The 26,532-nt window shown below is 38.8% G+C and overlaps 1 protein-coding gene across 6 annotated transcripts in view; it reads right to left on the reverse strand.

Annotated features, from left to right (window-relative positions):
• RALGAPB (Ral GTPase activating protein non-catalytic subunit beta) overlaps positions 1-26,532 on the reverse strand; it is an 89,003-nt gene that overhangs the window by 35,936 nt on the left and 26,535 nt on the right. Inside the window, exons 6-19 of one of the 6 annotated variants that reach the window (XM_019458515.2) lie at positions 23,121-23,252; positions 22,126-22,304; positions 20,901-21,049; positions 20,555-20,771; positions 18,299-18,334; positions 16,860-17,061; positions 13,637-13,804; positions 12,992-13,106; positions 12,341-12,488; positions 10,134-10,198; positions 8,594-8,723; positions 6,253-6,374; positions 4,995-5,177; positions 1,281-1,432 (exon numbers count right to left, since the gene is read on the reverse strand). In XM_019458515.2, the coding sequence (XP_019314060.2) occupies positions 1,281-1,432; positions 4,995-5,177; positions 6,253-6,374; positions 8,594-8,723; positions 10,134-10,198; positions 12,341-12,488; positions 12,992-13,106; positions 13,637-13,804; positions 16,860-17,061; positions 18,299-18,334; positions 20,555-20,771; positions 20,901-21,049; positions 22,126-22,304; positions 23,121-23,252 (1,998 nt within the window). Of the gene's footprint in view, positions 1-1,280; positions 1,433-4,994; positions 5,178-6,252; positions 6,387-8,584; positions 8,724-10,133; positions 10,199-12,340; positions 12,489-12,991; positions 13,107-13,636; positions 13,805-16,859; positions 17,062-18,298; positions 18,335-20,554; positions 20,772-20,900; positions 21,050-22,125; positions 22,305-23,120; positions 23,253-26,532 lie in introns of all 6 variants that reach the window. The other 5 variants (XM_019458513.2, XM_053890260.1, XM_019458518.2 and 2 more) reach the window with 5 other exon arrangements.

The raw sequence follows: 26,532 nt of genomic DNA on the forward strand, positions 1-26,532 counted from the left end.
TGCTTCTAAAAATGTACTAAGTGACCAAAGCCCGTGAAGAAGAGAAATAAATCCAACTTGACTGTGCCTGCCCCAAGTTATGAACAGACCACCAAAAAGATTCTGGAATCTTGGTAAGGGCTGATCTACGTACACATCTGCAAGGAGTCTTCCACCAATGGGTCGAAGCTAAAGCGGGAGAGATTTCGGCTCAATGTAAACATCAAGTTTTTAAAAATAAAAATGAAACTTTTATTAGACTATCACAAAAGTAGAGGCTAACGAAGGCCTACCACTTTATTAAGAAGACCAAGATGAGCCAACCCAGACTGACTGGACATCCTCCTTCCCTCTATTATGTTTTCTGGGTCTTCATCCACACTTACCTTTTCATAGGCTCCATCTTTCCATCTGTATGTGATTCCGATCTTCCCCACTTAACTCTTCCCTTCAGTCCATAATGTGCCTAAACTGTCCTCCGTCCCTTCTTCCACCGTCCTCACTTACCAGCCAAATGTAAACTCTCTCAGCTCTTTCTGCTATTTCTCTAAGGTTCCGACCTGTCTCTATCCCTTCACAACCAAAATGATTAGAAAAGAAATCTCTTGCTTTCTTCTTAACCACTCTGTATCTAGCTTTTGGTGAAACTTCTTCATCCATCCTGTAAAAGTCAGGTCCAGTGTCATCTTGATTTCCCTCTATCTGGAAGTATTCATTTCCTCCTGCCAGCATGTTATTATACCTCTTCTCTTGCAGCACTTATTCTCCACCTAATATTATAGCTATTGTGCTCATGTCTTATCTGCCCTTTTGGACAAGAAGCTCTTTGAGGATGGTGGCTGCATCTGATTTATCTTTACAATCCTATTATAAGTTCGTAAGAGGGAGCTCATAAGTCCTGACTGAATGAACGTCTAATACATACTACAAATGTAACAGAGTACAGACCACTAAGCGAAGAAGCAGGAGACCACAGGCAGATCCCGTGTTGGGACTCAGACACCAAAGTGAAGAGATAAGTAAGGCTCTCCAAGATCCTTTCTAGCTCTAACATGGTAGGACTTCGATCAATGCCAACTAGCCCAGAAAAATAAGGACCCAAACTCTCAGCCCCACGTCCCTGGCTTCTTTTAAAAGGTCCCCAAGACAAGTTTTTCTTTTCCATTTTTTTCTAGAGAAAAAGTATCTTGAGAGGTTGCATCGCTTAATGCTGAACAACTGGGGAGGAGAAGAAACAACAGGGATGACAGCTAACCCCATCCTAATTCCTAGGCACAATCCCTGTGCAGTCACTTTCATACCATGTTAGGGTGGCTTCCGCAGCATCCTTTACCCTCATAGATGCGGGGTTTGGCTCCTTATCTCCTTTGTACTTGACCTCTTGCTCACTGTTCTTGGACTTACTTCCTGAAATTCCCAGTTCCACAATCTCCAATACTTCCTTAAGACAATCCTAGAAGCAGGAAAGGCAGATCAGTTTTTGTAATACACCTGAGAAGACAGGGAAATACATCAAAATACTAACAGTGGTGGTATTTTGCTGACAGGCTCCAGTTTCTTTCTCACTTTCATAGGTGGATATTAATTTCACAATAATAAACTTTGCCCCCACCCCAATTTCTCTTTAAAGAACTGAATTTGAGTGTTCAGAATTAAATAAGTAATGATAAATTCCATATTATTTTATCAGTCATAATTCTTATAAAATTACCACAGACAATAAAATTATGAAAGCCCAAGTTAAAGAGACAGAACAGTAATTCAGTTAAACCTAGAGTGGTTTAAGATACATTAGATTATCCAGGGGCGCCTGGGTGGCTCAGTAGGTTAAGCGTTCGGCTCAGGTCATGATCTCATGGTTTGTGGGTTCGAGCCCCACGTTGGGCTCTGTGCTGACAGCTCGGAGCCTGGAGCCTGCTTCGGATTCTGTGTCTCCCTCTATCTGTCCCTCGCCCTCTCAGACCCTGTCTGTCTCTCTCTCTCAAGTTAATAAACACTAAAAAAAAATTTTTTAAATTAAAAAAAGGTACATTAGATTATCCAAAGGGAAATTTATCAGTTACTGACATTTTTAAGCAATTCCTGGTATCATAACTTTAGAAGCCATAATGAAAATAACTAAGATTTGGGGCACCTGGGTGGCTCAGTAGGTTGAGCATCTGTCTGACTTCAGCTCAGGTCATGATCTCATGGTTCATGAGTTCGAGCCCTGCATCAGGCTTACTGCTGTCAGCACAGAGCCTGCTTCGGATCCTCTGTCCCCCTCTCTCTGCTCCTACCTCACTCATACTCTATCTTGCAAAAATAAACGTTTAAAAAAAAAAAAAAAGTGAAGATTTAATCAACAGTATTATTTTAAGAACTATATAAAGCTCTCCATAAATATTCAATGAGCCTGATAATCTCTTATTTATACTATGAATTCTTGATAACTGCCTGTCACCCTATAAGGAAGATATAACATGGAACAATGGCAAGAGAAATCAGCCTAGATACCTGTGCCTACTTGAAAATGGAACACATGTGTGAAATGAATTTTTTTTAAGCAGGCTTCATGCCCAGCTTAGAGCCCAACACAGGGCTTGAACTCAAGACCCTGAGATCAAGACCTGAGCTGAGACCAAGAGTTGGGACACTTAATTGACTGAGCCATCTAGGGGCCCGAAATGAAATTTTTATACACAGGCAAACTTTACGGCAATTTATGCTCTAGTTTTGCAGCCTGGATACCAACTGTCCTTCGGAATTTGGCAATGGGTGACCAAAGTGCCCACTGGTCATCTTGAGGCTACCACATCCTTTCAAAAAATAATATTCTTAATACTTCAGATAAATTGGTCAAGATTCCAACTTTCTTTCCTTTTATTTTCATTTAAGAGAGATAGAAAGTAACGTGAGTGGGGGGAAGGGCAGAGAGAGAAAAGGTTACATCTTTTTTTTTTAATATTTATTTTGTAATTTATTGTCAAGTTAACTAACATACAGTGTATACAGTATAATCTTGGCTGCCGGAGTAGATTCCCGTGATTCATCACTTACATACAACGCCAAGTGCCCTCCTCAATGCCCATCACCCATTTTCCCTGCCCCCCCTCCAACCCTCCACCCCCAACAACCCTCAGTTTGTTCTCTGTATTTAAGAGTCTCTTATGGTTTGCTTCCCTGTTTGTAACTTTTTTTCCCCTTCCCTTCCCCTATGGTTTTCTGTTAAGTTTCTCAAATTCCACATATGAGTGAAAACCTGTATCTGTCTCTGACTTATTTCACTTAGCATAATACCCTCCAATTCCATCCACGTTGTTGCAAATGGCAGGATTTCATTCTTTTTCATCACCAAGTAGTATTCCATCACACCACATCTTCTTTATCCATTCATCAGTTGATGGATATTTGGGCTCTCTCCATACTTTGGCTATTGTCAATAGCACTGCTATAAACACTGGGGTACATGTGCCCCTTCGAATCGGCACTCCTGTATCCTTTGGATAAATTCCTAGTAGTGTTATTGCTGGGTTGTAGGGTAGTTCTATTTTTAATTTTTTGAGGAACTTCCACACTGTTTTCCAGAGTGGCTGCATCAGTTTGCATTCCCACCAACAGTGCAAGAGGGTTCCCCTTTCTCCACATCCTTGTCAACATCTATTGTTTCCTGAGTTGTTAATTTTAGCCATTCTGACCAATGTCAGGTGGTATCTCAATGGTTTTGATTTGTATTTCCCTGATGATGAGCTATGTTAAGCATCTTTTCATGTCTGTTAGCCATCTGGAAGTCTTCTTTGGAAAAGTGTCCATTTATGTCTTCTGCCCATTTCTTCACTGGATTATTGTTTTTCAGGTGCTGAGTTTGGTAAGTTTTTTTGTTTTTGTTTTTGTTTTTTGTTTTTTGTTCTTTTTTTAATTTTAGTTTGCTAAGGTCTTTACAGATTTTGGATACTAACCCCTCATCTGGTGTGTCATTTGCAAATATCTTCTCCCATTCCACTGGTTGTCTTTTAGTTTTGTTGATTGTTTCCTTTGCTGTGCAGAAACTTTTTATCTTCATGAGGTCCCAACAGTTCATTTCTGCTTTTATTTCTCCTGCCTTTGGAGACATGTCAAGTAAGAAGTTGCTGCAGCCACGGTCAAAGAGGTGAAAGCTACATTTTCAAAAGAACTTTTCGGGGTGCCTGGGGTGACTCGGTCAGTTAAAGCATCAGACTTCAGCTCAGGTCATAATCTTGTGGTTCGTGAGTTCAAGCCCCGCATTGGGTTCTGTGCTGAGAGCTCAGAGCCTGGAGCCTGCTTCACATTCTGGGTCTCCCTTTCTCTCTGTCCCTCCCCTGCTCATGCTCTGTCTCTCTCTGTCTCTCAATAATAAATAAATGTTAAAAAAAATATTTTTTTAAATAATAATAAAAAAGAACTTTTCTACGGGTTAATTTGCAACCAAATATAAGCATGATGACAATTATTGAGTTGTGCTCAAAAGAACAAGTGTTCTCCTAAAATATTACAACTATATTCAGTGTAAGTATGCAATATTGTATTTAAAGATTCTTTTTTTTAACATAAGTTATTGTTAAATCGGCTAACATACAGGGTGTAAAGTGTGCCCTTGGTTTTTGGGATAGATTCCCATGGTTCGACATTTACATACAACACCCAGTGCTCCTCCCAACAAGTGCCCTCCTCAATGCCCATCACCCATTTTCCCATCTCCCCCACCTTAAAGATTCTCTTTTAAGAGGGATTTTCCCAGCATACATTTTTGTTTCTTCTCCCCGTTTTAAGATCTAGTAAACTTGGGGCGCCTGGGTGGCTCAGTCAGTTAAGTGTCTGGCTCACGTCATGAGCTCAAGCCCTGTGTCAGGCTCGGTGCTAGGTGTGGAGCCTGCTTAAGATTCTCTTCTTTCCCTCTCCCTGTCCCCCTCCCTGGCTCATGTGCGAGCAGTGTACATGCACCTGCTCTCTCTCAAAAACAAACAAACAAACAAACAAACAAACAAACAAACAAACAACGGATCTAGTAAACTAACCTTTTCATCAAGCATATCAGGGTGCTCTGTCAGCCAGACACAGAGACACTGAAAAGCCGCTACTATCATGGAGTGCAGATCCCGGGAGTGAAGAGGAGCTGGCCGACTACACTGGTACACAATGTAGCTGCACACGGAGCTGATGGCTCGCTTCCGGTCTCCAGAGTCCACCATCACCTTCACCTGAACACAGTCACACGGGGAACACAGTTAGCCAGGATCCACCGTACCAATTTCAAAGTATCTGCGCCGAAGCCCAGCCTTTCTGATGCTGTGATACACCACAGAAAGTCTTATTTTTTAAAATGGTATTAAAAAAAAAAATGGTATTTCTACAGAGGAACAGAATATGTCAGATGTATCACATAATAGTCTATAAAGAAGGCATTTTTCAAACCCTAAAACAGTATTTCATTTTAGCATATTTCTTCACTGCCTAAAACCTAAACTTCATCATTGCCAGATATCAGAAGGATAGCTGGCAATGGAACGTGTGCCCATTTCTGAAGCCTCTGAAGCCCCTAACCCAACCCTACAGTGAGGCTCTATGGGCTACGAAGTTCTATGTACCTGCTCAGAGGTACAATTAACATAGAGGATACTACACATATTGAAAGTGAAAAATTTGATAAATTGTGGCCAAAGTATATACCTGTGAACTATCAGCACAAAGTAGTGGACATATCAATCACCCCCCAAAATATCCTCATGCACCTTGCTAATCCTTTCTCCCACTCCTTTATGCCCCTTCCCTAGGTTACTACTGATCTACCTTCTGTCACTACAGGTTAGCCTGCATTTTCTAGAGTTTTATACAAATAAAATCATATAGTATTGTACTCTTTTTTTGAGGGGAGAGGGTCTGGCTTCTTGTACTCAGCATAAATATTTTGAGATTTGTGCACATTTTCCCACGTACTTATTAAAATTTGATGATCCTACAATGGCATAAAATGTCACGCTGAAAATTTAAGGGTATTATATAGCATATACAAAATCAACAGGCATTCTATTATCATTTGCAAATAAATAGGAAGTACTGAGATGTTTCCTGTAAACTAACAACAAAAGTACAATTCACTCTTTGAAATTATTAAAAACAAATAAAGTTCACTTTGTACAATTTCATTTGAAGGCTCCTTTTTGCACACTCTAGACATAAACTATGTTTGAATATAACCACCACTGTCAGGAGATACGGGAAAAAGAGTGATGGTCCAAAGCTGTCAGGCTAAAATACGACGACTGTTCCCCTCACCTTTGCCAGGCCAGAGAGGAGCTCTAGAGCTGCCAGTGATATGCTCATGTCTTGCCGCCACTGGGAGTTGAGTCTTTGGGTGACGAGATGAATGCTGCGGATCAGGAGCCCAGCAGCTGAATCTGTATTAAGAGCTAGGATATAACCCCAATGCCACATCCCACAGGGAGGGAAAACAACTAAGCATTAGTAACAAGAAGCACAGCATTCCACCAGGCACAGACCACAGCAGCCACAGTGAGCACAATGGGCACCCGCACAGGGCTACACTCCCCACCCCACCGGCCTGAGCACCAAGCCTGACTCAACAACAGTGCACAGGGCACACACACTGGACCAAAGCAGCTTCTAGTTCCCAGCTCAGCTACTTTTTACACAGACATCCACCGGGATCTGGCAGTTCGATATCATTCTTATAATAATGTAAATCTTAAAATTTCTAAACTCATAGAGAGTTACATTTAAAAAAAAAAAAAAACAAAAAACAGTGAAAAGGCTATCATTATTTCCTTGGAATTTTATAGAAAAAAGAATTCACATTTTAGAATCCCCTCAGATGCTAGGAATAAAGCATCTGTTGAAATTATTTTCAGGGTTTAAACTATCAAAAGTCACATGCAATGTCTTTCTAAACACATTTTAACATTTAATTCTCTAAGACCACTTTAGGACTTCTAAAAAAGAAATTAACCAAGTCACCATGTTTTTTATTTGGCCTCCAGTTCTACTGGGGCGCCTGGGTGGCTCAGTCGGTTAAGTATCCGACTTCGGCTCAGGTCATGATTTCTTGGTTCTCGAGTTCAAGCCCCACATTGGGCTCCCGGCTGTCAGCACAGAGCCCACTTTGGATCCTCTGTCCCCCTTTCTCTCTGTCCCTCCCCCACTTGTTCTCTCTCATCCTCTCTCAAAATAAATAAATAAAAACTTTAAAAAAATGTAAAGTAATTACTACTTAGCTAATAATAAATTAGGACAAACTAAATTGAACTTTATTATAAAGGAAGCTTTAGGGACATTATACCTGTCGATCCTATCAGAAAGAGGGCAGTGACAACAGAAAAAGGAATGATCATTAAAGAGAGACATTCATGCGACACTAACACAAATCTGGATTTCTTAGTAAAAACTACAACATTACAAGCAGAACTCACTAACACCAGTTCAAAATGCTGAAACAAACAATAATCACTTCCAACATTTATATTAGAACACATACAATAATTCAGAAAATTCTTTAGTTTAAAAGTGTTTTAGAAAGCATAAAAAACAAATTTTCACCTATAGTATACTTAAATCCATGAACATAATGAAGATAACAATTTTAAGTAACTTCTTTATAAATTCTGTATTTAAATTTGTTGAATAACCTCACAATGACCTGATATCTCTGACATGCTCGAGGATACTTAAAACATGCCTGGACTCCTAAGCTCATGAATTTTCCAGATGATTAAAAAATTAAATTCACGTCTAAGGATCTAGATTTCATTCCAGTCAAGTTGGACTGGCACTCACGGATTCAATACAATATGAATAATTATGTATAAAAACACAAAGGCACCCACAAATTCACAGAACCCATAAAGTAACTGCCAAGGGTAAAGGATATCATTGAACAGAATGCTCAGCTAGCAAATGCTGCCTTACTCTTGCTTAAAATTTGTGACTGAAGAATCTAACCAGTTATAGTAAGATATATAGTTTTTAAACACAAAGACACTCTCCTGCGGGTTCCCATCTAAGGTATATTTCATCACTCCCCTTATCACACTGCAATAACTGACGTGCTGGCTGACTCTGTCATTAGAGCCTGAGGGACAGCACATCCTATTTGACTCTGTATTACCAACACTTGGTACAGAATCCAGAAATGTTTCCCTGACAACCCACTATAATCATTTATAAAATCTAATAAACTACCCAAAATTAGCTATTAGAAGCTATAGAGCTAATTTTAAAAGATTTGCTTTCTTTTAAAAAAATCTTTTATAGGCGCCTGGGTGGCTCAGGCAGTTGAGCATCCGACTCTTGATTTCAGCTCAGGTCATGATCCCAGGATCATGGGATCAAGCTCCACATCGGGCTCCACACTGAGCATGGAGCCTGCTTAAATTTCTCTCCCTCCCTTGGCCCCTCTCCCCTGCTCACACTCTCTCTCTAAAATAAAATAAAAATTAAAAAATAATAAAAATCTCTTAGACTAATAGTCTATTATACTTAAATACCTTAAAAAAATCATAACATTACAATTTTGTTTAAAAAGATTTTGTTTGTCTTACATATCTGGGCATTAAAACTTATTCAATAAAATTTGGATTTCAAAAAACCAGACATGGCTTACCATAATCCCTTAGGAGGGCCTGAGCAGGTCTTTCACTGTCAGGAGTTGTGGGCTCTGTGCTTCCACCACTTGCTGAACTAATACCACTATTAGTGCGACTATGACTCTTCAGGTGATTTTCTCCACCACCCTAGTCAAATAAAAACGAGTCAAATATCTGAGGTCTACATCCCAAGTTGACAAGTATAAATAGAGGTCAGTCATTAAAAGCCATGTTGATAAAATGGAATGGCTAAGTAGCTGTTTAAGCAGCACAAACTGATACAGATAAAAACTGACAAGGGATTAAAACTATCGTGTTTTTGCACAGACACCATCTATTGAAGGGTATGAAAGGTCTGATGATTATGGTTGCCCATTCTGGAGTCTTCTTTGCCGCTGTTTACAAAGGGCCAGCTCAGGACCTTTCCCATCTTCACTAGATTTCGCGAGCTAATAACTCTGGGTCCTTAAAGAAACACCCTAGTGCCTCTAAGCAAAACTTTAGAACGCTTTAAGATTTATACAATCTTAAAAAAAACAAAACACAAATAAACCACAGTAACTTTCAAATGCAGTTACATCATAGAACACAAACAATGAAATATTACAGTTAGTACTTCCATATGTACAGGGGCTGACAAAGGTATCTGTTAAAGATTTCTCTCATTTTCCCCCATATAAACAAAATTCATTATATCCACATCAGTTGATTATTTTAGCTACCTACTGGGATATGAATCTAATTTCCTTAATAATAATTTGATCACCCATCTTACATATACCCATCTCATTCTAGTATACTCTATTAATTTCTCCACTCTCTTGTCTTTACTCCAGGTACAAGGATCACATATCCTGAAGCCAGAAGTAGGGGGGCAGGGGAAACATTTTTAATTTGGAAGCATTGATGCTTTGGGGGACCTTCAAACTTTGGGTGTAAAAGAGCTGATGGGGGCGCCTGGGTGGCTCAGTCGGTTAAGTGTCCATTTGTTGATTTTGGCTCAGGTCACTATCTCACCGTTTTTTAGGCTCACAGCACAAAGCCCATTTGGGATTCTCTCTCTCTCCCTCTCTCTGCCCCTCTCCTGCTCACATGCGCCTGCCCATTCTCTCGCTCTCTCAAAATAAATAAACTTAAAAAAAAAAAAGAGCTGATAAGATGGAAAAGAATAAACTCATGCTTGTTTCCAGCCAGCATTAGATCTACTAGGCATAGAAGGAATAATAGAATAGAGGGCTTTTCCTAGATTATTCAAGCCAGTTCACCAGCACAGCAAAAGAAGTCAAGAGCTTCAAGCAGACACTGTCCAGGAATAAAGACTGTATCTATCTGAAATTTCTCTCATGCAGAATCTCTCAAAGACCTGATTAATGGCTGAGGAAGCACTAAAAGGTAAGAAACCTCGAAATACACATTTTAAAATAAGATCCTTCAGAATCAATGAGCTGAATTTACAAATGCCTTTAAAAATCACAAAGACAGACATTTTGGAATGCAATTTACATAAAATCAGATGTTGATATTCTCCTGACACATTACACGTGGTATGCTTCTTACCATCTCCATTTGGCAACCAATGGCTTCTAAAAGTGCTGAATCTTGAACAATATTTAACATTGCCCCTGTAACAGCAAAAAAAAAAAAAAGTGCGTTTTATTTAAATATATGACAAGAATACTAAAATGGCTGAAATATCTCAATTAACAGCAGAGACAGGAATATGATTTTAGCTGACTATGTAAACATGTCAATTTCAAGGGTAATACAAACTAAGAAAGATATGGAATACTTTAAAATCACATTCTGTTTTTTTAGAAATAAAAGAAAAACAACAAAATAAAAATCACAACTATATCTTTCTGACCAGACTGCTTTTTAATTTTTTAATTTACATCCAAGCTAATTAGCATATAGTGCAATAATGATTTCAGGAGTAGATTCCAGTGACTCATCCCGTACGTATAACACCCAGTGCTCATTCCAAGTGTCTTCCTCAATGCCCCTTGCCCATTTAGCCACCCCCCAACCCATAACTCCTCTAGCAACCCTCAGTTTGTTTTCTATATTTAAGAGTCTCTTATGTTTTCGTCCCCTCCCTGTTTTTGTATTATTTTTGCTTCCCTTCCCCTATGTTCGTCTGTTTTGTATCTTAAATTCCACATATGAGTGAAGTCATATATTTGTCTTTCTCTGACTGGCTAATTTTGCTTCGCATAATACCCTCTAGTTCCATCCATGTTGTTCCAAATGGCAAGATTTCGTTCTTTTTGATTGCCAAGTAATACTCCATTGTGTGTGTGTGTGTGTGTGTGTGTGTGTGTGTGTGTGTGTGTATGTGGGTATATACATACACATACCAGACTGCTTTTTCAGAATGATTAAAGCCACATGGCTCAGGGCTTGACCATGGCTGCACATTCTGAAGGCAAGCTGCATGTATTTACTATCAGAGAACTTACAGCTCTAGAAAAGGCTACGACAGAAACAAGATGGTGAGCCTAACACACTGCTTCTCATCCCAGTGTGGGAGTGCTCTTGTCCACCTGGTTAAAGAGGGGACAGACATAGTTTTCCCAATCTATAGGAAGAGTGACAATTGACTCTTTCTTGAAATATACATAGGGAGCTCTTCAGAACAAGGGTTAAGGCAAAACTAAATATCAACTCTGTAGAAAATTATCTGATTTCAAGTGACATGTTATTTGAATAACCTAAAACCCTACAACTTGGAGGCCCTCTTATAGTGAGATTTAAGCTCTGTTCCTTCAAGTCTTTTCCAAAAGGAAACAATTTATTCTTCCCTATTTATTCCACTTTCTCACTGCAAAACATACTACGTTCTGAACACTCACTCCAACTACTACTGCAATCACCCATTCTTTGGTCATGACACTTCCTCTCCTGAAATGAAATCCTAACCTCATTTCTGCCTATTCAAATTCTGCCCTACAAGATCAAATTTAACTCCCACTTCCCCCTCTGAAGTCTTTCTTGCCCTTTTGGTTTCTTCGCTCAACACTGAAGACACTGAACAAGGCAGGCAAGCTCTGCCTTGAGGATATCCTAATTTCTGCAATAGGGCTTGCTCAAGGATAAAAGCCATGCCATCAGTTCTTTAGTGTTGTCCTCAGAATGCCTGTACTTAGGACCATGCTCTCGGCTTCGAGGAAAGACACAAAGAGACAATTGTGGTAATCAAGTTGAAAAATAATGAGCGCTTATGTCACTGGCCGTAACGTTGAGTGGCCATTTAAAAGAGAATCAGTATGATCAGGGGACCAAAAGAAAACATTAAGGAAAAAGGAGGGAAGCACAGCAACAGCTCCTCCTCAGTTTGCTCCTGGCAGCGTTCTTACATGGCTTCTAGAATTACACCCAACTCAAATTTTTTCCATATGGACGTAATGGGCAGGAGGAAGAGGAAAACACAGATGTAAGAAGGGAGGGAAGGAAAGACAAGAGAAGGAAGGGGAGGAAGTGGGTTAAGGGAGAGAGGAGGAGAGAGGAAAGGCAAGAGGGAAAGAGAAAAATATCACAAATAAAACTAAACAAAAAGGATGCACTAAGACAACTGTAATTCTTCCCCCTTCCCTCATCTCCCCCCTTTAAACTTTTTCATATATAAAAGCAAACAATTCTGCCTCTGATTCAGAATAAGTAGAGCTGTATTAGGCTTAGGTTCCCATCACTGACCCCTGCTGTCTCAGCATGCCTGGCGTCAACAGCATACGGGTTCACTTAAAAAAACTTTTGTGAACACAAACCTAGTATCATTTGAGTGTTGTTGGGGTCCGTCTCCGTTTGCAAGGCACCTATTAGTATATTCACAAGTCTCAACTTCAGGGACAAAAAAGTTATCGGTTTATCATATGAAGAGCTGTCATCATTACTAAACTTTCCTTCCAGGACCACCTATGGAAGAAACAAATAATATTCAACATCGACCGCTGTGGTGCGCTATGCCCATGTGGCAACCGCTACAGTGGACAAAGAGGTCGGTCTAACAAGAAAGGCTTTCAATCTGACTAATATTAGCCACCGTGCTGGCTAATGTGGCACTAACTCACACAGCATGTGTTAGTGCCATCTGAAATAGGAGACCAAGGCATGCTGGTTGACTAACAGAAGAAATACCACAACAAATCAACTTTGCCAGTTCAACTGAAATAATCTAAGTTGGTTCTTTTTTTTTTTAAGATTTTATTGATTTATTTATTTTAGGTAATCTCTACATCCAGTGTGGGGCTCTAACTCACAACCCCAAGATCAAGAGTTGCATGCTCCACCGACTGAGCTAGCCAGGAGTCCCTGAGAAAAATCTTAAAAAGCTCATGTTCCATTTTTAAAATACAATTTGACTTGAAGAAGCACACAAAACAGAACGCAGAATATAAAAAACTTTAATGAAACGTTACCTCAGATTTGACTGTGCCAAAATGATGAGGGAGGGGCAACAAAGAAAGTAGGATATTAATGGAAGATCTTCTCAATTCTGTTGGGTTTACATAGCTTTTGAATTTTGAGAGTTCTCTGCCAAAAAAAAAAAAAGAAAAAAAAAAGAAAAAAAAAACGCTTTTGGTATTTCCAAACCAAAGTATGTTTTTAGCTATTGCCAAATATACATTATGTCAATTTTTCACAATAGAAGTACTGGGTTTGGTTTCATAAAGAATGCAGTAACTAGTTTCTACTGAGTTTATTTTCTGCAGTGTGTGTGTGTGAATTTCTATGTTAAGGTGTTACAGAATTAAACTAGAATCTGACTGACTGATTTTAAATGTATGACCTACTCTATAAAAGTAGGACCTCTGGGCTGGGGTTGTTCTTAGCCCTCCAGCTCAGGCCAAAAAGAATTCGACATGCCCACGGACAAATCAGAACTGATTGAATTCAGGGATGAGGTGGATGGATCTGGATGTTCTATGCCCATGTAATGTGACCTGAGTTCCTCTGGGCTATGAAGACACTAGCACAGGATAAATTAGGCAACTGGGGACGAAGCACCAAACAGACCAGGCCAAACCCAACCAGTGACATACTAGTGCAGAATGATAGCTTACCTGTCAGGCAAAATGGTTTCAAGAGCTGAAATAAAGTAAGGAACCACAACATCAATCCCTTTCAAGTCACAGCAGAACAAAGGAGGGGAGTTTAGAATAACGCTGGCCAAGACAGGATGGCACACATAATCATTTATCTGCAAACCTTGAATTAAAAGCATGTAAAATCTAGGAAAGCAAGAAAAAAATTTTAAACAAACTGCCGATCAATTATTTTCATAATCATTAATATTTTCTACATAGTCATCTGAAAGCCTATTTCCACTCTTCATTACTTCTATCCTTAAAAGGTATTACTGGAGTTAGAACAACTCAAAAGCAAATATACTAAGAACCAAAATATCTTTCCTAATGAAAAGAAAAAAAAGATTCATGTCTCTTACACCTTCTCGAAGTTTTAAGCCTTGCAACTCAAAGTTATAGGTGCCTGCAGATGAAGCAACCAAAACAAAACAAATGGCTACAGCAATTATTAATAAGCCAGAGGAATTAGTGAGCTGAATTCCATGCCAGTAAAGTTTTGCAACATCTTCCAATTCCTAAAGAAAAAAAAAGGGTGCATTGTGTCTTTTTTCCCTTCCCCCTCTTTTCCAGGGGGACGATGAAAGAAAGAAACCTCATGCAGCCCTGCATTCACCGTGACATGGAGGGGAGTCTGAAATAAAACTCCTTTTAGGAATATACCTGCATCTACCTTCGTTTAGTCCCCTCCCCTAACCCCCAATCAACTAGGTATTCAATCTTCTATAATTCAGAGCGACTATACTGGTAAACTCTTCTACCGTGAGGTACTTCTTTTCTCTGCAAAACTCTTTGGAAACCGCTTCCTCACCTCCTGGTCACTACTCAACACATTTCAGTCTGGCTTCTCTTTCTAGAATTCAGTTAAAACCATATTCGCAAATAACCAACAGTGTCCCAAGTGCTAAATCCAAAAGACATGTCCAAGTCTCAACTTACTCTGCCTTTTTAAAGTATTCATTCACCACTTTAATATACTCCCTTCTTCTTTTCCCTCTCTGACTGCTGTAGCTGTTTCCTCTAACAGACCTCTTACCCCGCTTGCCTCCTATACTGGTGTCCATCAGGCTGCTAAGCTCCATCCACTCTCTTAAGCTCCTTCTCGTACTAGCCTGGTTTTAAGCCACAGAATATAATCAAATCAGTCTTTAGTCCATGCCTCTCAACTGAGCCCAGATCTGTCAGCCAAAAGTGTGTGGATACCTAAAGGCAGGTCATGTCCAATTATCGATTACTGACAACATGTACTGATTACTCCAGTATTTGCAGAGTGTCTGGCACATAGTAGGAACTTCATTATTTGTTAATATCCCACAGGCATCTCACACTCAACAGGTTGATAACTAAGTTCATCATCTGCCCTCTCACAAATCTGCCCTTTTGGTTGGTCATACTACCATCCATCCAGTCTTATGGGCCAGACAGAAAGCTCATGATAACAACCTTCCACCTTATCACTATTGGTACTGTTCAGGGTATCTCCCCAACCCATAGTCTCCCTCCTGAGACTACGCCCCCACCACAAAGGATGAGCTCCAGCACTCCATGTGACCCACCCTCACAGCCATAGCGACTAGGCCAGAGGTAGACGCCCGATTAATCAGATCTTTTTTCCCAGGAATCTGAAATTAGGCTTCAGAGATGCTAACTGGCCCTCCTGATCACCTAGACCAAAGCAATGGAATTTGGGAACTCAGAAGCACATTGAAACTTAAGAAAATAATCTGCAGAGAAGAGAAGAATGAGGAAGTTCTGGGAGACCAAGAAGACAGAGAAACAGGAAGAAAGTTGTTTTGTTCCTTGAACACTTTCTAGTTGCTGGTCCCTGCCCTTTGTGCGGCCCTGCTGCATGTCCCGACCTTAGAATGTATTAAATGGCACAATTTCTCATAACATGTTTCTATTTTGCTTAAATCACACTTTTGATCAGCAGAGGAGTTTCCTGTTACTTAAAGCCAAAGCCTGGTGGCTCTGTCGGTTAAGCGTCCGCCTTCAGCTCAGGTTATGATCTCACGGTTCATGAGTTGGAGCCCCGCATCAGGCTCTGCACTGACAGCTCAGAGCCTGGAGCTTACTTCGGATTCTGTGTCTCCCTCCCTTTGTCTCTCCCCCACTCCTGCTGTGTCTCTCTCCCTCTCAAAAATAAATAAACATTTTAAAAAATTAAAACAAAAACAAAAGCCAAGAGCCTATTATTAAGATTTCCCTGATTAGTTCCCTGTTTCAGGCCTATATGATTCTGCACTTGGTTCCCTCTGATTCAGTGTAATCCTCTCTCCCGAGAACCTATAGCAGGCACAAAGCCACCTAAACGGTATCGTTGATCACTTTAGCAGCTAGGCTAAAGGTCAGCTGAGGAAAGCAAAATGTAGTCAAGAAAAATAGGAGGCCACTACAAGTTAAACTAGGAAAAAGGTGGCAAGGTCTGAAGCGTCATGGTTAAGACAGAGTAGAGAGATTCCAAAGAGGGTTAAGTAGCAGAAAGGCAGGAGTTGGTTCACCATCTAAAGACACAGTGGAAGAAGAGTCTAAAAGGACTCTTAGTTTCTGCCCTGAGCAGCTAAATGGCTGGCAGAGCCATTCACACAGATGGCTGAAGTCACAGATTTGAGTGAGAGGACCCTACCCAACCTGCTAACATACTCTAAATACTACCCATCCTTTTTAAGTCCAGCACAATCATCCCATCCTCTATAAGTCTTTCCTGAATCCCTGGGTAAGTACATACTGCTTCTTCTTCTGAATGCCCACAGCACTTTACCTCTGCCTCTCTCCTACCAACTTCTATTACTAATGGATCACTGTCACTTGTGTCCATGGCTTTCTTTGCTCACTTGAGAAAATAAGCTCCTCAGAGGCCAGATTCACAGCTAACATTTCTGGACTGTGTATATGGCTAAGACTGTGCTGAAAGTTTATTTAACTAGCGTGATCCTTCCAAATCTCTCCATAATTAATAAAAGTCAAATATGATGAAATAAATAATACTTCTAAAATAAAAAGCATCTTAAGGATATTTACCAAATTTGATGAGGCAGGCAAAATGGAAGAACTTCAAGCAAAAGTTTCAATTACTTACAGACATTTGCAAGTTTTTCAGACCAATGTTTACTCATCAATTCAGCCTACCAAGCCATGCTACATTAGTTTCACTATCAAAACGATATAAATGGAAAAAGAAACAAAAAGAAAATTCTAAGACCTGGATAAATAAGCTGGCAGAATCTCTTCTCCAGTCTTCTTGCTACAAAAAATCCTACACAGTGTCCCACAAGCCTCAGCTCTTCCTGCTTCATAGTTATCAGGAAATTCACTTGCATCAAACATAGGATTGGAAACCATGGTGTCTGTGGACATTTGTGACCCTTTCCGTCGAAACTCCATGCTAGCTTGTGTTGTAATGGCTGAGGAGAGAAAAGGAGGGTGTTATTACATTTGTCAATACGCAAATAGGCTCATGGGACCCTGGACACAAAGATCAAGTGTTGGTGTCATTAAATAGTTATTGAAATAGAATTCAATAATGCTTGTTTGGCAACTATGTCTTAATTTTTTTTTTTTTTTAAGGGGCTCTGGGAAATCTTCTTTGAAAATAGTAACAATTAATTTACAGTGATATTAACAGTTTCACAGATTCTACTAGAAGCATTTTTCAACTGAACTTTTGATCAGCAGAGTACATTTGTATATATCCGTACTCAGAGTCTCAGATATATAATAAAGAATTTGGCTTTTCTATTATTAATTCTTTTTCCTCTCCCTGTAGAATGATGCTTAAACATTAAGAAAAACAGCTACTGCAATTTACATATTACCCCAGACAGACATTATAATTAAATGGGCAAGCCCATGCCAGTTCGTATATTTTAGGGAGAGGGCAAAGTAAGGATGAGAAATGGGCAGGGAGGAAGAGAGAGCATTCCCACCACCCACCCAACTCCAAAACACACACCAAAGAATCGCCCAACCAAGCAAAATGAGAATGAATTTTAACAACCACAGACAGCAGCTAACTTGAGGTTGATAAATCAGAAAATTGGATTGGCAAGAAAGATTATCATGGTCATTCGTTGTCACTGAAACAGAAGCCCTTTGAAAGTTGCTTTTACTTTTAACAAAAGATTTCATAGTGTATTGAAAATCACTCTGAAATCTTTTATCACTCTACGTGAAATGTGTAAATTATTTTGTAATAATAGTTTTAATAGAGTGCAGAGTCAAGCATAAATCTTTATGCAACTTCCCATGAGCCATTTTTGTCCTGAATAAGCTATCCAGCAATAATACAATTGAAAAACACTACATGCAGAATGCATACAAATCAAACACTAAATCTGTATAAAAATAAGCTTAAAGCTTTAAAAAAAAAAAAAAAAAAAAAAAAAAAAAAAGCCAAAACACAGTTAGTGCAAAGTCCTGGAATTCATGACATGACCAGACTAGTGTACAGAAATAATGGGACTGATTCAGGCAGATTAATTTGCTTTTGCCAACAATCTTCCCCATTCAAAACACAGAAAAGTATTTTTCTTCCCAAGTGCAAAAACTACAAGAGACAATGACAATCAAATTTTTTAATGGAATTATGAAAAAAATAAAAACATGACTGCAATTAAGGAGAAGCTTCTGGTTCCTACTTACAAGATTTATAAGAAAGAAGAATTTGGATAAAAGATGCTGCAAGATAATAGAAATAAATGGAAACAAATCAAAGGACAGCAGTAATCATAAAATACTTTAAAGATGGTGAAATTTTACAATAAGTTAAGAAGCTTTTTAGCTTTTTAAAAGTTAGATTAAAAGCTTTATGATACCACAAGCTAGTTCAAAAACAGGAAATTGTGCATTCAGATCCAAAATTATGAGTTTTGTATCATGCAAAACAATGAACGAAGAAAATTACACAACTACAAAGAATTGAGGTTTTGAACTGCCAATAACGTGCATTAAAATTTTAGTTCATTAACCCTTCCCAGCTCAATGTTACTTTTACAAACTACAGTGTAATGTCACATCAATCTAAAGCTAACCAGTTCATAGAAGCAAACACTTTAAGTTAGAGGTGAACTGCATGGCAGAATTCCTTGATGGCAGCCAGTACTTAGAAACAGACTAACAGTGTTTGTATTCCCAAACCCTCCATCCCCACGACTTCAAGAGCAGCACCCATTAGCACTCCAATCCAGGGAAATACCCGGACACCTCCTATCTCCTGGGTAATGTAACAGCCTTTCTCATCTCTGAACACAACAGGGGGAAGAGGAGCTTCTATCTTTTCCACACCAAGGAAAATGTTAAGAGTTCAAAGTAAGAATTTGTTGCCCACATATGATCTGAATTCTGGTTTCTATCTTTTGGCACAAGAGGGTGAGCAAAGCTGTTACAAACTCCCTAGAGAGTGAGAAGATTTGCATATTCCCTTTAAGCAAGCCCACCAAGGAGGCAGGAGGTGGAGCCATTCTGGATTCAGGGACTTTAGAGTCAACAGCTTGATACCCAAAAGTTACAGCATAAGAATTGCACCTTAATAAAAATAAAAATTAAAAATATGACTGATTCGTTCTAGCAAATACAATACAAATTAATAAACATGATTCGGAAAACTCAAAATATATGGCACATGAACATAAGAAAATATAAGCCAAAAATGGTTTTCTAAGTTTTCATTGAGTCATTACTAAGTACATTTACTTATCCACAAGTAAGCATTACTTTCAAGCTTGTAAACAAAATATGGAAATGGCAGAATATAAAGGGTTTGAATTCGAAGAAAATGAACAAGGGAATCTGTAAACTCAAACATGCGATCTCAAATCATATTCCTGAAAATATCTTCATATTCACAACTTTTTAAATCATTTAAAAAATTTGTAAGAACATCTAAAATAATTATACGTGTATAATGCTCACTTAGACCTTAGTTCTGAGATGATTCATAACAGCTAAGAATGCATTTCTGAGAGAAAGCAGAGACCTTTATGATCAGTATATTAGTTTTAATCCTTGGAACCAACATTCCCCCTAGACATGCATAAATTAGGCATCCTTTTCTCTCAAGCTACTTCCAACCCCAGTCAGAAAAGTGCTTTCTTACCAAACAACCAATACACTCATTAATGCATATAACACGGTGCCTGGGCACGTAGTAACTGTAGCTCAGTAAACGCTAGCCATTATCATCGTTCTCCGTAAGACCTATCAGAAATATCCAGCACATTCTGCACTTCCCTACGCTCCCATCCTGCACACTATGCCACGACTTCCAAGTACAACGGTAGGATGACAAAAATAAATCAGATTTTATCTAAATAGTTTAATTTGTCATAAAATCTAAATGAAGATATCAGGGTTGAGTTATTAATTCTCCACCAGTCTTATTTAGTTCCAGAGCAAATGGTATTTTTGAAAGTGGGCCCTGAAATAAAGTTCTCTCAACTAAAACCTGAGAAGTAAGAGTCTTTCATGAAGCAGAAATTTTCTGATCTTGATATGTACTAATAAGTGAATGGCTGTCAGAATCTAAGAAAACACTTCTTGTGAATAAATTTCTGGTCAAAATCTTCAATTCTTTCTCTCAATATCATTACCCTGGCTGACATGAAGGGAACTTCCAGGCCACCTACTGAAAGGAATTTGATTCAACAAAAAGTGGCTAACCTGAAGTGTGTCTAATAAAACCAGACAAATGCCAAACCTCATAGAACATACATAAAAAGGACAGGTAGGAAAACTTCCTAAATTCTGTTACTGCAGCTGGAAGGGGTTAAACACAAAGACACTGCTTGGTCAGAGACAGAAAGCTTTTTAAGATACATATTAATCTTGCAGGTAGGAAAGATTAAAAAGAAAAAAAAAGAAAAGAAAAAAGTGATAACATATTTCTTGAGCAATATTTACCAGTCATGCTGCTGTCTCTGTTTATCCCATTATGAAGTTTACAGTGAACAAACGCTGCATCAAATAACCATGATCCAAAGAGATTCAAGATGCTGTTAACCTTTGGTCTCCGAGGGGCAGGCAGTGGCCGGGGTTCAGAACTTGTCTGATTGGGACTTGACAGAGGAGAAGTGGAGGATGTCTGGTGCTGAACTTTCGAGGCATGAGCAGTACTAACCTGTTACAGGAGTGTAAGAATACATCCACACTCAAGAAAAATGTGAGAAAACACCAGGACTTTTTTAAACGGATAGCAGCTTAACAAGTCAACTTTACACAGCATAGTAACAGAGATGAAAACCCTTACTGTGCTTGTCTTCATGGTGGCCTTATTCACAGTAACAGCCCGGTGCCTCCGGTTATGTGGTGGGGTGGTATTGACAGCAGTGCTTTGAGGCATACTTAATCTATTCACGGGCGTTGGAGGAGCACTGTCCGATCGGGGTCTAGAAATGCCTTTTAAACAAAGACCAACGGAGTTATTCTTCACAGTTCCAAACACGTGGTCAGAAAAATCTTCCTCAAGCAACACCAGCGAAGGCTCAGGACAAGACTACAGCAGACACCATTAGTTGCCTCCCAATATCCATTCACTCTTTCTTCCTGATTACAGAATACAAGTTTCAGCTGGACACGGCTACCCAAAACACACGACGACATGTTCAAGCCTCCCTCAGAATAAGATGTGGCTATGTTCTGACCACAGAGAAGTGGGTGATTGTTGGGTGCGTCTTCCAAGAAATCTCCTTAAGAGGACCAATCAAATGTAGACTCTCCTCCCTTCCTAACTCCTGAACAGGATGGCTGGAACTCATTCAACCATCATGGACCACGAGAGAGTACACAAAGAATGGGGAGCCAAAAGACCAAAGCCTTGGGTCCTTCGTAACGATGGAACAGCTACAGTGGCCCTATACTACCTAGCCCTGGCCTTAACATATGCGAAAATAAACTATCTTGTTTAAATCTCTGGTACTTTGGGTTGCTATGTGGCAGACAAACTTAATTTGAACTATCACCTATGAAACATATTAACAAATGCACATAACAGATGTTTTAGAAAATAACAGATATTAAATATTACTGCCTTTCGATAGGTTAAAAAAATTGAGTTTTCATACTCTTAAAATGTGAAACAGTTTAAAATAATGGCTCACAAAAGGTATAACTTGCTTATGACACACAGAAGAATGATACCTAATGAATTTTAATCTGTATTTTCTTAGATTACCAGTGAGAATGAACTTTTCTGCAAATCATTTATTCATATTCTTTGTCCATTTATCTACTAAGTCTTATTCTTTTTCTTAGCATTGTCTGATCTGTTTATATAAAGACAACAAACGCTTTCTAGCTTTTACATTTCTAGCTATTACATTTATTGCAAATAATTTTTCCTACTTTGTTATTTGTCATCAAATCTGGTGTGTTGTTTTTTTCCTTTTTGGCTTTCCATAATAGTTTCTAAATCTAGACTCTAAAGTTATCTACATGTAGCTCTCCAAACATTTAGCAACATACACAAAATTCACCTAAGAATGCATCCACCAGACAGCTGATTCCACGCATGGCACGAAAAAATATTTGAGGCAGATGTTTAAGGCAGGGATACTGATTCAATTCTTGTGGCATTCCGCTCACATTTAAGAACTGTTCCTGAAATTTGGGAGTAGAGCTTATAATGGCCGGGTTACTCAAATCCACGGGATTACTATCAAAAAAGAGAAAAGGAATTAATTACACAGAAAAACTTTCTAATTTTAAAGGAAATAGAGAATGATCCCAGAAAAAGACATTTTTAAGAAAACTGAAAGATGAAAAATGCAAACTAAGAACTGGGAAAAAAGAGAATGGTTCACAACCCTAATTTATAAAAAGGTCACATAGAGTAATTTAGAATCACCAATACACAAACAGAAAAATGAGGCCAGTCGAACCAGAATGAGAGGAAATGAGAATTAAGGCAGTATGCAACAGAACATAAGTTACACACAACAGAAGGATGTGGCTAGTAGAGAAAAAAATAGGAAGCAATGAAACTGAACCGAATAGAATTATTAGAAAGAAAGAGAGAGCAGGAAGCAGCAATTTATCCTTCTGTGTAATTTTAGTGTATGCCTCAGTGACATTTCAAACAAGGACACTAGAGAGGCCCTCCTAGCCAAGCTGACCAGACACAGCACTGGTCACACACAGAAGCAAGGCAGTCTCCAGTCCCCACAGAATGCAACAAAGTCCTGGGAGAGCTATGATCTAAGCTGCAGCAGTAGGCAAGAGAACAAATGTCATATGTACCACAGGGGACAAGCTTCCAGAGAGTGCAGACCGAGCACGGCTGAGGGCAGCCTGCCTCTGCTGAGACAGGGACAGGAGGAGCCACGTGATGCAGATACGCCTACTGTCCCATGTGGCTCCACCTGAGGCCTGTACTTAGGAGCCACACACTGAGTGCCAACATGAGAGCTACAGCACGGTTTCTGCCCTAAGACACTGGATAAAAAGCAAACGTGACACTAAATAATAGTACCTTAACATATGTAAGAAGCGAAACCACGTCTGTGCCACACACTCGTTATCCATTTCAGGAGGGATCAGACTGGCATCTTCATCAGGAACTTTAAATGGAGGAAATGAAGGACCATACGTAAAGCGTAGCAATCTAGAATAGAAAAAAATTGCACACCACCAAGTTCATTTCTTAACAGAGTGAAAAATATATTCAAGAATTAAAATATGATAAAAGAGGGGCGCCTGGGTGGCTCAGTTGATTAAGAGTCCGACATACGCTCAGGTCATGATCTCACAAGTGTGTGAATTCGATCCCTGCGTCGGGCTCTGTGCTGACAGCTCAGAGACTGGAGGCTGCTTTGGATTCTGTGTTTCCCTCTCTCTCTCTGCCCCTCCCTGACTCACATTCTGTTTCCATCTCTCTCAAAAATAAACAAACATTAAAAAAAAGAGGTAAGAGAAATACAAGAGAAAACAGATGAAATGTGTATCATATGTAACAAAAGATCGATGAAAACCCTTACTGACAAGAGAGAAATTAAAAGGGGATTTCCAATTTTGTAAAAGATTAAAAAACTTTTTCAAATATTTGAATAATTTGTTTTTAAAATTATTACTTATAATTTATATATTTAATTTATATTTTAGGTTATGTACCTATAATTTATAAAACCACATATACATGTTACACATTAACATTATGTATCATTAAAATCTAATTTTATATATGTAGCTTTATAATATATAGTATGCAATATATAAAATTGTACAATAATAGCCAAATTATGGAAAGAGCATAAATGTCCATCAACTGATGAATGGATACAGAAGTTGTGGTTTATATATACAATGGAATACTACTTGGCAATGAGAAAGAATGAAATATGGCCTTTTGTAACAACGTGGATGGAATTGGAGAGTGTTATGCTAAATGAAATAAGTCATACAGAGAAACACAGATACCATATGTTTTCACTCTTATGTGGATCCTGAGAAACTTAACAGAAGACCATGGTGAAGGGGAAGGGGTGGGGGGAAGAGAGGGAGGGAGCCAAACCATAAGAGACTCTTAAAAACTGAGAATAAACTGAGGGTTGATGGGGAGTGGGAGGGAGGGGAAAGTGGGTGATGGGCATTGAGGAAGGCACCTGTTGGGATGAGCACCGGGTGTTGTAAGGAAACCAATTTGACAATAAATTTCATATTAAAAAAAAAAATCTAATTTTATACATGTAGCTTTATAATATACAGTATGCAATACATAAAATTGCATATGATACGCTAATTTTATGTTAATTTTATAATACATAAAATTACAAACCATATAGCAATTTATAAAATCATGAATTATTTTTAAATGTTTATTTGTAACTAATTGCAAATAATTATATAGTCCTATAATATTCAACTTACGTTATATAATTTGTTACAGAATTATAAGATAAATAATAAATTGTCATTTAAATTATTTTTAAAAGGTTCATCCCACTGCAAACTCCTTCAACACAACTAAGCTATAATTTTTTTAATGTTTATTCATTTTTGAGAGAGAGCAAGTGCACAGACACGCGCAAGAGTGTGAGAGCAGGGGAGGGGCGGGGGGGGTGGGACAGAGGATCTGAAGTGGGCTCTGCAATGACAGCAGAGAGCTAATGTGGGGGCTCAAACTCAACAACTGTGAGATCATGACCAGAGCTGAAGTCAGACGCTAACCAACTGAGCCACCCAGGCGCCCCACAACTAAGCTGTAATTTATCCATAATAACAACTGCTATATAACTTACATGAAGTTCAGAATTTATAGTGTACCTTAAAAGTAATTCAACAATTCAGTTACTTAATTTATTAGTACTATTCCAAATGTATTTAAACGGTTCAAAGCCCTTTGACTCAACTGTCTTCTATCTAGAAATTATACCTTATATCTAGAAGTTATATCTAGAAATAACCAGAATATACACACACAATGTATATTCACATCAACAATATTTTTCATGTTTTTTATTTTTATTTTTGAGACAGAGAGAGAGAGAGAGAGAGAGAGAGAGCAAGCACACACAAGCGGGGGAGGGGTAGAGAGAGAGGGAGACACAAAATCCGAAGCAGGCTCCAGGCTCTGAGCTGTCAGCACAGAGCCCGATGCCGGGCTCAAACTCATGACTGCGAGATCATGACCTGAGCTGAAGTCAGACATTTAACCCACTGAGCCACCCAGGCACCCCAACAATATGTTTAAAGTAAAATACTGGGAACAACATAAATATCTAAACAACAATGAAATGGTTAAATAAATTACAATTCCATTTACATAATGAAAAACTACAAAGCCATTAAAAATATGACCCTGAATATACTTAAGTGAAATAAGTCAGAGAAAGACAGATACCATATGTTTTCATTCATATGTGGATCTTGAGAATATTAACAGAAGACCATGGGGGAAGGGAATGGGGGAAAAAAAGTAAGTTACAAAGAGGAAGGGAGGCAAACCATAAGAGACTCTTAAATACAGAGAATAAACTGAGGGTTGAACGGGGGTGGGGAGGGAAAGTGGGTGATGGGCCTTAAAGAGGGCACTTACTGGGATGAGCACTGGGTGTTGTATGAAAACCAATTTGACAAAAAATTATATTAAGAAAAAAACCAATGAAAACAGTAACAAAACACAAAGATAATATAAATTTTTTCTACTATTGCAAAAATAAAATATCTTGAGATTAAAGAATGAAAAAGGCACATGTAATTAATGTGGTTAAGAATCACATTAAAAAAAAAAGCAAATAATGGGGCACCTGGGTGGCTCAGTCGGTTAAGCATCCAACTCTTAATTTCAGCTCAGGTCATGATCTCACACTGGAGACCAAGCCCCACATCAGGCTCTGTGCTAATGAAGCTTGCTTAAGATTCTCCCTCTCCCACTCTCTCTCTCTCTCCTGCTTGCTTGTGTGTGCATACCCATTCTATCTCAAAAAAAAAAAAAAAAAAAAAACATTTAAAAAAAGCAGGTAACAATACTACATAGAATAATCTTTTTTTTATAAAGAGAAATGGAAAAAATACATTAAAATGTTAACACTGGTTGCCTGTAAGTGATGGGTACTTTTCTCTGTCTTCCAAGTTTTCTATTTTGAGAATGTATTGCTTTTAGTGTTTTTATGTTTGTTTGTTTGTTTGTTTGTTTTGAGAGGGAGAGAAAGAGCACAAGCAGAAGAGAGGCAGAGAGAGGGGGGAGGGAGAGAGAATCCCAAGCAGGCCCTGTGTTATCAGCGAGGAGCCTGATGCAGGGCTCAATCCCACGAACTGTGTGACATCATGACCTGAACCGAAATCAAGAGCCCAGTGTTTAACCGACTAGGCCACCCAGGTGCCCCCCCCACAATGTATTACTTTTATAATCAAGATAAGAAGTATTATTTAAAAATAGATTTATA

The sequence above is a fragment of the Panthera pardus genome, unplaced genomic scaffold, assembly GCF_024362965.1.
Source record: "Panthera pardus isolate Hobbes unplaced genomic scaffold, ASM2436296v1 HiC_scaffold_25, whole genome shotgun sequence".
In the NCBI taxonomy this organism is placed as follows: domain Eukaryota; kingdom Metazoa; phylum Chordata; class Mammalia; order Carnivora; family Felidae; genus Panthera; species Panthera pardus.